Source organism: Silene latifolia, chromosome 4, assembly GCF_048544455.1.
Source record: "Silene latifolia isolate original U9 population chromosome 4, ASM4854445v1, whole genome shotgun sequence".
Taxonomy (NCBI): domain Eukaryota; kingdom Viridiplantae; phylum Streptophyta; class Magnoliopsida; order Caryophyllales; family Caryophyllaceae; genus Silene; species Silene latifolia.
Genome location: NC_133529.1, coordinates 14194304 through 14207800, shown reverse-complemented (window position 1 = coordinate 14207800; position 13497 = coordinate 14194304). Strand labels below are relative to the sequence as shown.

Genomic DNA, 13497 nt, shown 5'->3' with positions numbered 1-13497 from the left:
TGACGTCGAATATAAAATAACCCTAACAGTCCCTAATCAAACCGATAAAATAACATTCGCTGACGGATACTCGGTCGAGTAAAGCTATACTCGGCCGAGTATCATCTACTCGATCGAGTATTCTCCATACTCGGCCGAGTATTACTCGGCAGAACCAAAACAGACTCCACAATTAACACTACTCGGCCGAGTAGGCTCTACTCGGTCGAGTATACAACTTAACAAAATCCGTAGTGTTACACATATCTAATTTGATCGCACCAAAACATCGATTCCCACGTCGACGCTGGTTGATATAAGTAAGGAGTTCGTGACCAAGAAAACCAGAGTCACTGATCAGTCGACCAGGAAGGAAAGCATTCTGATTTTGGCCGATAATATTCTCAGTTATCTTGCGGAGCCTGATAGCAATACATTTAGAGGCAGCTCGATAAATGACATTGCAAAGACTGATCGGGCGAAACTGGGAAATACATTCAGGATTAGCTGTCTTTGGAAGAAGAACAATATGCGTATTATTCCAGGCTGGAGGTAGAAGGCCGTTATTCAAGAACCCAAGAATGGCAGATGTGATATCCGTCTTAATAATAGGCCAGAACAACTGATAGAACTTGGGTGGAAACCCATCAGGGCCCGGGGACTTGTCAGGCTTTATATCAAAAAAAGCTTTTTCAACATCAAAAGTATTAAAGGGTTGAGAAAGAAAAGATTGCTGGTGACTATCCAAATGAGGAAAGGCAAGGTCATCAAGGTCGGAGAATAAGGGCTTCTGTTGAGAAGATGAAAATAAATGCTGAAAGTGATCCATAATCAGAAGTGAAAGATCCGAATCCGAAGATGTCCAGGAGCCTGAGCTGTCCTTTAAAGAGATTATACGAAGTTTTTTCTGTCTAGCTTTGGTTCTGCTGAAAAAAAATGCAGTAGGAAGACCGTCATGTAAATGAAAATCGGATTTTGCTCTCTGCTTCCAGTAGGAATGCTGAACATAGACAGCTTGTTCAGCAGAAGTAAGATCACGAAGATAAGAAGAGCCAGCAGAGGAGTCATGAATGCGAGAAGCAGAGGCCGATAAATCTCTTGAGATAGAACTCCAGTCGATCATGAACTGATAACGATTTTGAAGAACCCATTTGAGAATACCCGAACGAATATGAGCCAGTCTTTGGGTAACTGAAGATGAAACAGAAGAAGAAAAAGAACAATTCCAGATAGATGAGACAAGAAATTGAATCTCAGGATGTTTTAGACACCAAATATCAACACGGTAAGGACGCTTTGGTTTCATGGTTGGAGGAGATAAATCAAGAACAATAGGCGCATGATCCGACAAGAAAATATTAAGATTTGTAATATGAGCTTGTGGATAAGAGAGGAGCCAATCTTGTGATGCGTATCCCCTATCTAAGCGTTCCAAAATAAGGTCTAAAGATTTTCTTTTATTTGCCCAAGTAAACTGAGGGCCAGAAAAAGGAAGTTCAGAGAGATTTGAATTGATACGCCAGTCAAAAAAGGCATTCCAGCCAGAAATGGTGGATGAGCCGCCAATTTTGTCGGAATGCAGCTCAATCTGGTTGAAGTCGCCTATCATGCAAATCGGAGAATAAACCGAACAGAGGTGCTTCATATCATTCCAAAAACGTTCTTTAAGCTCATTACAAGACACCCCATACATAAAAAGAGCATACCACATAAAGCTCAAATTATGATCTACAACTTTACATAGGATGAAATTATGATCCACAAAAAGAGGCACAACATCGGATCGTTCATCCCATAATAAAAGCAAACCACCACTTAAACCTGCCGAATTTGTACCACAAAAATTGGGCAGGTTAAGAGACCTAGATTTACAGACACTATCCGCGAGGGAGCACTTAGTCTCCTGAAGAAAAACCAAGGAAATATCATAATATTGAACGGACCACTTTATGTATGGAACTATAGGGGCGTCCGCATCACCAAGTCCCCTACAATTCCAGGCGAAGATCTTCATTGAGCTATTGGTGGCAGAAACTGGCCTGCCACAGCCCAATTTTGTGGATGATCATCAAAAAGAACTGGAAAAGCGGGACTTGAAAACCTCCACGAATCTGCAAGAGCAGATGAAATCTTTAGTCTCTTATTTGGGAAGGAAGGAACAAAGCCCCTTGAGGTTTCAGCTTCAGAAAAAACATGAAAATTCCGTTTTCGAGCAGCAGAGGAAGGATAAGTAGAAGCATAAGAAACAGAATCAGGAGCCAAGGAAGGAGAGGAGGGTTCTCTGGAGCTGATGTTGGAGTTGTTGTTGATAAAACCAGAGAACCCAACCACAAACACAGGAGACACAGAGGACGACCTATAAACAGAGCTATCAGAAGAGAAGTCGGTATCAGACATATCAACCAAAGGGGAAGACACAGCAGATGAGGAGGAAATTTCAGAACAGCTTGGAAGAGAAACAGAACCATTTCCGCAAAAGTTTGAAAAAGAAGCCAACGAGAGTGATGGTTGGAAAATAACCTGTGTCGGGTTAACCAAAGGAGCATCACCAACAGCATGAGTTAAAGGAGTATCCGAAACTTGCTCAATATCAATGAAATCATCTTCAGGAGGTTCAGGAGCTCGGATGTGAAAACTGGAACGAGGAATGTCCCCATTAGGAACATTATTAGGAGGGTTAACCCGTGATTGATCATGCCGCATAACAAGATTAGGATTAAGAGTCTCATGCTCATTATGTCGAGGGTCGACATAAGCTGTATGCTCTGCCTCCCCAGCGAGATTAGACCCAAAAACAGTTGGAGGAGGAGGTTGATTTTGACCCGAATCATCAGAAGACGAAGACGGAAAAAAACCCAAACCAGACGAAGATGAAGACGACGAAACATTCTGAGTTGCAGGTCTATCCGGCATAGAATTTATATGGGTATTTAAATTTGCAAAAGAGGAAGGAAGGCCCTTGATAAACTTGGAGTAAAGAGGGGTAGCAGTTGGTCCATAAATTACCTGTAAACCAGAAAGGTGAAGCTCCTGCAGACGATGATTAATCCTAGCAGTGGCTCTGCCAATTGATAAATTACAGAAGGATCTCTTGTGTCCCACAGAACCGCATCGGCGACAGAACCTGAAAACCCCTTCGTACCCAAACGAAATCCATTGAATGCGATCACCAGAGAGAGGTATATAGCATCCAGGAATCAGAGGTTGAGAAAGATCAACCCAAACACGAACTCGAACATAAGGCCAAGGAGGGAGCCCAGGCCCAATATGCTCCTCTTCAATAACATCACCCACATGTTGAAGAAGATGACTGGCAACCGATGGATGAAGAAATTGGATAGGGAGTCCATGAACCCGAATCCAAATAGGAACCGAGGTAAAGTTTATGTTTTCAAGAACCGAATCCCAAGCAAGTTTACGGAAAACCAAAATACTTCCTTCGACATTAACGAACCGGAGCAGGGAGAAATGCTCATAATCAGCAGGATGCGTGAATTCGAAAATGAAGAACGGCTTCAAAAAGTGAATTTTAATAAGGTTTTGAGTAGACCAGAAAAGATTAATGTTATGTTGAAGGCGAGGAATATCAAATTTTCGTTGGTCTATGAAGATGCCAGCTAAGGATTGATCGAAATTTATATATGTGAGATTGACTCTAAGATTTAAAGGAAGGGTTAAAAGAGGGCCGGCCTGATAAGGTAAGTCTGACATGTTGAAAGGGAAAGAGAAAAAGGATAGTAAAAAAGAGAGAAGCAGCAGAAAACGATCGTAGAAGATGAGGATGGGTAAGAAAAGGTAAAGTAAGAGGAAAAAAAGGAGATCTGGGACGGTGGAAAAAAGATGGCAAACTGACAAACAAAGATGAAACGGTGGGGGGGTGATGTGGCTGAAGGAGAAAACACAAGATAGAGAAGATAAGAGAAAAGTAAAAAAATAAAATTTGGATAAGGAGGATTGGAAAAAAACCGAACCGGGTTTGAGGAGATATATGAGAAGGAAAAAAGAAACTCTCAGCTGAGAGAGAAGCCTCACTTTAGAGGATTGTTGAGTTCCTTAATTTTACTTCGTATTACAGTGCCTTCCAATAACTAAAGTCGATCCAAAGTCAAATTAACAAATTCAGATTTCTTCTCTTGGTTGGAAAACTAAACAAGACATCCTAATCACAACTTACAACAATAACTAAAGTCGAATATTATCGTCTTAAGCAAAACTAACTGATACGGAACGTAGTCTGTAAACACACAGTTCCTGGGTTGACACTCAAGTAGACAAGTAGTACTACACAGTATCTATCATCCATGGAATCGTTAACCTTTGTGCCCACATCTTCATCCATCTCCTCTTCTTATTCATCTGGTTCTTCTCTCTTCTTTTCTTCTTTTTTATTATTCCTTTTTTCTTAGATAATAAGTTTGTAAAACGGATTTATTAACTAACTAACTTTTCATTTAAATGGGTCATAATATAAGACGGTCTTACACGAGAATAACTGTTTTATCTAGTCAATGTTGTATTTGATTAAATATTTGGTTCATTAATGGATGATCACTTTGATACCCTTCTCTTTTTTTTTTTTTAATTGGGATTGATGGGTTCATGAAAAATAATAACTTGATTGAATATTGGATTGTAGGCTATGATGATTATGTTGAATGCTCCCTCCGTCTCAATCATTTGTTTACCTTTGATTATAATACGTTACACGAAGAATAAAAAAAGTAAATAAATGATTGTGACGGAGGGAGTATATTGTTACAACTTACAATTGTGTTGATTGTATAATACAATGATGCTAATTTTAATTGTTGGGTACTCAATTTACTTGTTTTCTGGTTTTGGGTTTTGGTCAGATGATCAGTTCATGGGTTTGATTAGATTTTTAATTAGGGTTTATCATTGATTGATGATGAGAATTTATCAGAGTGATTAATTGTGGTTTTACTTATAGATGTGGCTAAACAAGTAAGGTTTTATCAATGGCGCCAATCGTCGTTGTCAACGAAGTGTGCTGTAAATGCCACACAACCTTTGGTTTATACAGCTCGGGCCAATCTTCGAGATTGTGCCGTTCTGAAGGTAGTATAATTTTGAATCCATCACTTTATACTTATTATACAGTATTTCGTGGAAAACACGAGTTGATAAATGTGATTGTGTGTGTATTAATATCCTGCTGGTTCTGAATCAGGTGTCATGTTGCCGCAACAGTGATGCTCGTGTGTTAGAAGCAAGGTATGCCATAATGCCAACATCATGTTTTTGCTGGGTAGTGTTACTCTGTCTGAGCGTGGAAACTTTGCAATTAAGTGGGCGGTATTGTATTTCCTGTTAACCTTTTGCGAAAGGATCAACTTGTGTTGGTTCTACAAATGTTTACTATTTTGCGTCTTAGTTCTTTTTCCTAACGTAATTTTTTTTTTCCGTTGTTTAATCTCCCCCCTCAGTTTTCCCTCGTAGTTATAGAGCTCAAAAATCACAATTCCACGACTGGTCTGTAAAAAAAATCTTTTGTAGAGAGTACCTGCTTAACAGTTGAGAGTGACACACAGCGACTTAAAAGCGTTCTGTAAAACTTGTTAGTTTGAGTTTGAATTATACTGATATACCTTTATTGCTAGTAATTCTATGTTTTCTTTATAAAGATGTATGGATGAGGTATATGATTCGCTTGCAGAACGTCTTCTTCCTACTGCAGCAGCCGCGGCAAATCCGAACTTCAAGTTAGCTCCCTATTCTCCTACTTAATATTTTTTTAAGGATATCCTTACATGAGTTGCATTATATGCTGCTGATTTGCAATTTGCTGTGTCTCACTCATGGTGCATGGTCTGAATTGGGATGTTTGTACTTTTTCGTAATCACTTGTCAGTGTGATCATGGATGTTTAAATAGGTATTTAAGTTTATGAATTGTGATGCAGATACATAGTCGGCTTAGCTGGTCCTCCCGGTGCTGGAAAAAGTACTGTGGCATCGGAAGTGGTTAAGCGCATCAACAATAAATGGCCACAGAAAGCACCTGCCATGGATGAACTAATAGATTCGCCAGAGGTTGCTACAGTACTTCCCATGGATGGTTTCCATCTTTATCGACATCAACTAGATGCAATGGAGGTGAGCCTTCTTTCTCTTTCTCTGGATTTCACTTAAGCTTTTCACCTACTGTAATACTCCGTATTATATATATGGGACTACCTTTGTTTATCGGGAGCTTTTTTTTTTTGTACAATCATCTAGCAGGATTTATTTGGATTATTTAAAGCCGAGTCATCGTGTTGAACTTCCAAAATTGGTTTAATAAGTTAACATATTTTTTTTTTAAAACAAATTGAAAAATATTGAGGGATTATTTCCACAGAATCATTAGCAGCCTGACAAGTAAACCATTTAAACTACTAGCAATGCTAGCAACTTGGTGTTAAGGGTATGTTGGTAAACATCAACCTATCACCGTAACACAATCCTTAGGTCTTCTTGAAATATACCCTCCCGAAAAATATGGTGTTAGTGAATTGATGTCACTATAGTCCTCCGAAACATGTGTGTTTGCAAGAGATTTTATCATTGTTTAGTCTTTACTCGAGAGAGTCTTGACGTGGTTTTCATTTTGTATTTAGGATCCAAAAGAAGCTCATGCAAGAAGAGGAGGTGAGACTCCTCCATTTGGATATTCCTCAAGTCTGATTATTAAAAAAAAAAAACTATATACCTCGGAGCCTTAACTACGGAGTTTTTGACAATGTCTATCTCTTTTTACATCAGCTCCATGGACATTCGACCCGGCAAGGTTACTCAAATGTCTCCAAACTTTGAAAAATGAGGTAAGCTTCTCATGTAGTAATGCCTTGATACATTCATAGATAAACAATGTGCTCATATTTATTGCTTAATCGGGTCCCATAAATGGACAAGGTTAAGCTGTAATAGTTTTTAGCGTATTAGTGCGACTTTTCATTCAGTTAATTTCCAGGGATCTGTTTGTGCACCATCATTCGACCATGGCGTAGGAGATCCCGTTGAAGATGACATATTTGTCTCCCTTCAGTAAGTGAACATTTCTTGTTGCAATGTTCCGTGTTTTCTGTAATGGTACTTACGTGTCTGGGATGTTGTCTAATAACCATTCTATTCCAAACCTTTCTTTGTCTTTAGTCTTCTTCTACTCCAGCATTCATGATTATTGTAACTTCGGTTCTTTGAATCAATTTTAGTATTCTCCTTCCATCTTCTCAAGCAAAATAAGTAATTTCTCTATTTTATGGTTGCCATAGATACCGTTTCTACTATTAAATTAACTTCTAAACTATCGGCATCATTTCTGAAGTTCCCTGGTAGCTAATTTAACAGTAATTGGCTCTTAATATGTTATGCAGGATGTACAATCTGACTATTCTGAATCTTAACTTGTTATTTATGCATATGCCATGTCTGTAAGATTTATATTTTTTTTCTGTCATTTCCTGATGGATGAGGTGGACCCCTGAGTCGGGTTGTACAGCGAGAGTAGAAGCTGTAGAACCATAAAAAAAAAACGCAGAATATCCTCTCAGCTTTTATTTAAAACACGTGGTCTATAGCTGTGAACTCTTGCCCTTGTTGTGGACCTCCAACCGGGCTGCTGCTGTATTTCATTATGTTAGTTTTCGAGTTTCAGTTTTACGGAACAAGAGTCTAACAGGGTTTATTTAATTTACTTGCTTTCAGGCACAAAGTTGTTATAGTAGAAGGAAATTATTTGCTTCTAGAGGAAGGGGTGTGGAATGATATATCTACCTTGTTTGACGAGAAATGGTAAGTTTTATAGTGCTTTAGGATTCTACTTGGTTATTCATTCAGTACTACGAATTAGTCCTGCATCAAACTAGCCTTTCCAACAAAGAACTTGCCTTTCTAACAAATGCTCGGAAAAATAGCCAATCAATTGACAGTTCATAGACTATACAACCATTCATAGACTATACAACCAGTAATAGTACAACTGGTTGTGTAGAATCCGAGCTTTATAACAAAATTTACGAGTTTTGTTTTAAAGAATATGAGCTTTATTTAAGTTTATGAGTTTATCCACTTAAACATAAAAAAATCAAAAATTTGGAAAGCTCAGAAAAAATATATATAAGCTCAAATAGACGTGTGTTGGTTGTACAATGCTATTGTACAACTGGATGTATAATCTTATTTGTGATCAGCTGACCCGTTGTGAATTTTCACTCTGTCGACTCTATCTATCGACTATCTCTATAATGCATGTGCAAGCCCGTAATGCACGCATTTGATGCTTTCATGATAATCCAGGAATGCATCAAGACACTTATCATAACTTTCTATATGATAATGAATTGATGGCCTTATTAGGGTATTAAATTTAATATCTGTGATCTGTCTTTCTTTGCCTCCAAATTTGCTCACAGATCGGAAACCTTTTTTGTTACCGTCATGTTTTTTTCCCCCTGTTCATCTTAATGGTTCAGTCTGTGGCAGATCGAGTGGTTGGTCCTTTTCGTAATGTATGTTGTTAATGCTGTTATGAATGTGAAGGTTCATTGACGTTGACCTCGACACATCTATGCAACGAGTCTTGAAGAGGCATATGTCAAAATGTATGTTTTCCATTGTATAAATTTTGAAGGACTAATTATACAATCAGTCATCTATACTATACTAATTTCATTCTGTTGCTTTGCATTCCACAGCCAATAGATCTCCAGAAGAAGCAAAATGGCGGGTAAGTCCGCATTCCGCAATGCCATGTTAAGCAAAACTGTGTTGTTTCGCTGATCTTCTTTTTGACTTTACACGGGTTTGATAACTTTGATTATATAATTTGCATTTATATATACTGCTCAATAATGAGTATGATGGAAGCGAGATGGCTCGCTAAACTTGCAACACATTACCGTGAAAGTGATTCGAACGTCCACTATAACCTTCATTTTGGGCATTTTGGGATCACCTTGGTTGAGTGTGTCAAAATGAGTTGAGTTTGTCATAGAAACCTCGTGACTATTTTTGTGTCACATGGGTACTCGAGTTAAATGCTCAATGGTTATTTCCATTCGCAATACCCATCTCATAAGGAACACAAATTCTCATTATAGACGGGAGATATCCGTCTATAGTTATAGACGAGCCAAATATCCACCCACTTTCATAAGACAAGCAAAAAGTTGCATGGTGGGCCCCAAAAATGTCACCACTTTAACCATATTTGACCCGTCTTTCACTTTAGACGGATATATCCGTCTATAGTGAGACTAATTGAGAAAGGAATGTCTAAGATGGCGTGATGTGTCATTTTATCATTTGAAATTGGATTAGTTGTTATCTCCATCACCTATGTGTAGCTTTGGGGCGCTTCTTGACGATCTATAATTGATTCTAATTATCTGCCGAAGCTTTGTTTGGAATTTATTATACGGAGTAACCTTTATAATGACTTTTAAGGAACGCTCCAGGTGATGGTGTGATAATGATCAAATTTGGTAACCAAGAACGCATGAAAACCTTAGCAAACGATTCGTCAATTTGGTCCATTACTATTTTTTTTCGATGTTACAGTATTGGCATATAAATAGGGATTTGTAACCAACTAATCTGATTGCAAACTGCAGATAGATTACAATGACCGTCCCAACGCAGAGTTGATCATGAAATCGAAGAAAAATGCAGACTTGATTGTCAAATCAATCGACCTCGAAGCTTAAACCATAATTGTATCTGTCCGTGCTTAATAAACTGAGTGAATAAACCAGTTCAGTTCAGTTCAGTAGACGGACGGAGGAAAACAGGAGCTGATTCCATCCCTAACTTTTATGGGGAATGACGAGTCAGGCGATATTTATATTCACTGGATAGATTTTTATACCCTCATTGTCAGATCTAAGATCTGTGCAGTGTAAAAATCACTAAATTTCTGTAATAAAGTTTGTCCCTTTAATAAAGTCGAATTGTGACTGTGTTGGTGTTCTTTTGTAGGAGGATTAGTCTACATAAAACTCGATGAGTGAAATCAACGAGGTAAAAGTTCTCCATTATACGAAGCCTGTGACGGGTCAAATTAAACCCAAATGGGAAGATAAAGAGAAGTCATTTGTGATTCCCTATGCATTTTACTTTTTGTCTTATCTACCCATATGAGTGATATTTGACCCATCACAAGTGAGACCTATTGTTGCTTTTATTCTTCAGCCAAATGGGTGATTGTTTCAACATAGTTGTTTTTGGATCGGAATCATAAAATTGATTTCTAGAACCGGACAATTATAATTAGCCGATACCATCACCTTGCTCCGTAATGTCATCCTCAGAGTGTATTTTAACCTTCTTAGAGTATATTATGACCGTCGAGTTTCTCTGAATACCTCTTACATCAATGCCAGAACGGGTTTTCTTTATATGGAATGTCCTTTTTACGGGAGAAGTCGAAAATAGTCAGCTGTGGATGAGACAAGCTTAAGGTGCACGCCTGTAATGAATCATATCAACAGACCCACTACTACTAATTTACATCAATGCACGTACCCAAAATGACTTGTTCACCATACCATATTCCATCTAACAAAACACACGCACGATCATGTCCTTCCCATATCAGTATGGGCTCAAACCGAAACGGCCCCGCACATCACCATGTGTCGAAAGTGCCCACATCTGCCTTTGACACAACGTATACTCCGAATTTGACACTTTTTCTTGATCTCTGCATTGTTGATTAACCGAACTGAAAATCCCATCGAGTAGTATAGCTTTTAACTGAATATACGAGTATTTTTCTAATTTACATGTCGAATTAATCTCATTTTCACCTTCTCATTCCGTATCAGAAATCCCACAAACTCGTTATATTCAGATCGAATTTGCACCACACATAATCACATCCCTGCACCTAAGTACCGAACAAGAACATGTTATGATATATCAGTTGCAAATAAATGCAAAAAGGCAATACTAGCATTGCTGGCTAAGAATCACATGCATAGTACCCTTGTTTCGACGACAAAACATTAGGCTAATTATCTTCAATAACATCAAAACCAGTCAGCAGCAGCTAATCCACAGATAAGCAATGCAGCAGGCTAATATACGCGTCGTTATTAGAGTTAATTATCATAAACTGACAACAGACTAGTATAATCAGGAGTTAGGACCATTCTGATAGAAGATATTGTGTTATATTGCACGGTTTCGACATCTTTAGCAAAGAGAATAAAGGGTCAGTAGTATTTTATTTATTTATCATAAAAAAAGACTATCATGTATCAACTTGCAAAGTTAAGATTATTAAAATACGAAGCAAAATCTTACAGGGAAAGATTATGAACTTGCTATCAAGACAAAGTTAGTGGACAACTAAACTGGTTTAAAGGAATAATCCTGCTTTTAATGTTACACTAGTTAATCACACACGTATCTCGTTCCAACTTAACGCGGTTTTCAGCATCATTGTATGTACAAACAGGTCACAGGTATAACACGTTGCGGACCACGGCCTCACAACTGAGTCAATGGCGGATATTTGTTTGATTGGAGGAGAGGAGCATCGACCTTAACTATTCCAGATACATTTCAGTATACAATTTATCACTAGCCGCGGTATCAGGTTTGACGATAACATTTTAAAACAGTGTCGACTGCATTTATAGTGCAAAGACAGACAGGTTGTGATACCACATCAAACTCTAATGGAGTATGTCCTACTTCATATTGAAGAAATTAAACAGCTAAATGCATCTAACCAAGTTTAACAATACTCCATTAAAAATTGCAGGAAAATCTGGTGAAGTTAAATAAATTAACAGATATGGTAAAAAGCCAGCATAAAAAGTTTACAAATTTTACCGTAAGATCGTCTTTCTGTAATGAGTCACTTGAAACACTTTTGTTATACTTGAAAAGTAACTATAGAGTACTTGTTAACGATAGCCTAATTACTATTAAATGGTCTCACACGAAAAGACGGTCTTACCGTAAAATTGCTAAATAAGTTTCCTTTACAGATACAAGCTACCAAAAGGGTGCCCAAAACAGGCCATAATCACGTGAAAAGTTATCTCAATACCCCCCCTTAAAAGAGAAGACATCTAAAACTTGTAAGAATTCTATGTTTGAAGGGAAGAACATAAATATAGGTAAACAGGTAAGGTAGTGGAAAAGTTAGGTGAAAGGGGCATGCACCTACATTTGTAAACTTCAACTTGAACTATTTACTACACATAATCCTGAAATAGTTAAGTTCCGAAAAATCGAACCACCAAGATGCATGGCTATTTGTAGACTATGTACTAAAAATACCCCAACCAAAGGCCAGTAAGTCCTACTTTTTAATGTTTGTATTGCAAACCATACCACATGTAATGGGTAAAATGATGTGAAACTTGCTTAAAAATGTCACAGCCGTGAGGAAGATGACATGATCTAACGATTTTGTTTGCGACTGGATTACGGTTTGTGGCGGTGGTTCTCGGTGGTGATCCATTTAGCCAACTACAAACTATGTCTCAGTTGATTAGTAAAATTTACACCATATCTACAAAACGTATCAAAATTATACTCCGTAGAATATTTTCTTGCTCTACTTGTATTTTATTTTCGGAATTTTACAAATCCGCTACCATTCTAGTGTCTGTTTCGATACGGCGATACCCAAGTTTCGATATTTTAAGAAGTGACATGCTTAGACGTTAAGAACTGCAAAAGCAATAACCTCAATACCTACCTAATAACACCTAACCTTATCTCACAGAGGAATAAAGCAGGTTGTTGATGAGTGTTTTCTAGACAAAAAGGATCAAATGTTTATTAAAAAAAATTAAAGGAACACCTGAAAAACATTAGAAAACGCTTTAAAACTCAGAAGCATCTTTCTGCACTTTCGCTAATTATTGTAAAAGGGGATCAATGACATTGGAAGTTAATCATATGTTTGAAAGATTAGGTTCACATAGTTTGACCAAGAATCAAAAAATTACCCAATACACCAAAGGCTCCCCGTAACCTCGACTACGAGATATCATGGATCAGATACTCAGATGTATGCAGTTTTATCCTTGTGTTATCAGCAAAAACGCTACAATATATCCCACACACCGTCCTTTTAAAAAATATGACTTGGTAAGAGGAAGTTGGGTACTTGAGCAGATGTAAGAATTAAATAAATCGTTTATCAACAGTAGGATATGATATTTTTCTGACTGCAATTATAAGTCAAAATCTCCAATGTCTCATGACCTAACCATAAACCACCCATCAAAAACCCCACATGTCAAAGTATACCTTAAGGCCGTAAGACAAAGTATTAATCAATACTCAATAGTATTAGCTAAAGAAAGAAAGAGTGTTCCTTAATTAAATCATAACCTCAAAACCACATGGCCATACTCACCACATTAGTAAATGACACATCCATCATAACCCATGTGGGGATTTCAAAAACATGATGAGTTCTTTGCTCCCGATCCAACGGTCGAAAATCCGCTCAAGGATTCATCATGTCCATCCATTATAGTGGGGTCAACAC

The 13497-nt window shown here is 37.8% G+C and overlaps 1 protein-coding gene across 1 annotated transcript; it reads left to right on the top strand.

Annotated features, from left to right (window-relative positions):
- Positions 1 to 3997: 3997 nt before the first annotated feature.
- LOC141653053 (putative uridine kinase C227.14) lies at positions 3998 to 9948 on the top strand. The gene is made up of 12 exons (XM_074460691.1): positions 3998 to 4338; positions 4931 to 5058; positions 5171 to 5214; positions 5625 to 5702; positions 5903 to 6095; positions 6599 to 6629; positions 6744 to 6802; positions 6952 to 7025; positions 7686 to 7772; positions 8520 to 8581; positions 8675 to 8706; positions 9593 to 9948. Exons 1-12 carry the CDS (start codon positions 4281 to 4283, stop codon positions 9683 to 9685), a joined length of 939 nt encoding a protein of 312 aa, XP_074316792.1. The 5' UTR covers positions 3998 to 4280; the 3' UTR covers positions 9686 to 9948.
- Positions 9949 to 13497: the final 3549 nt, after the last annotated feature.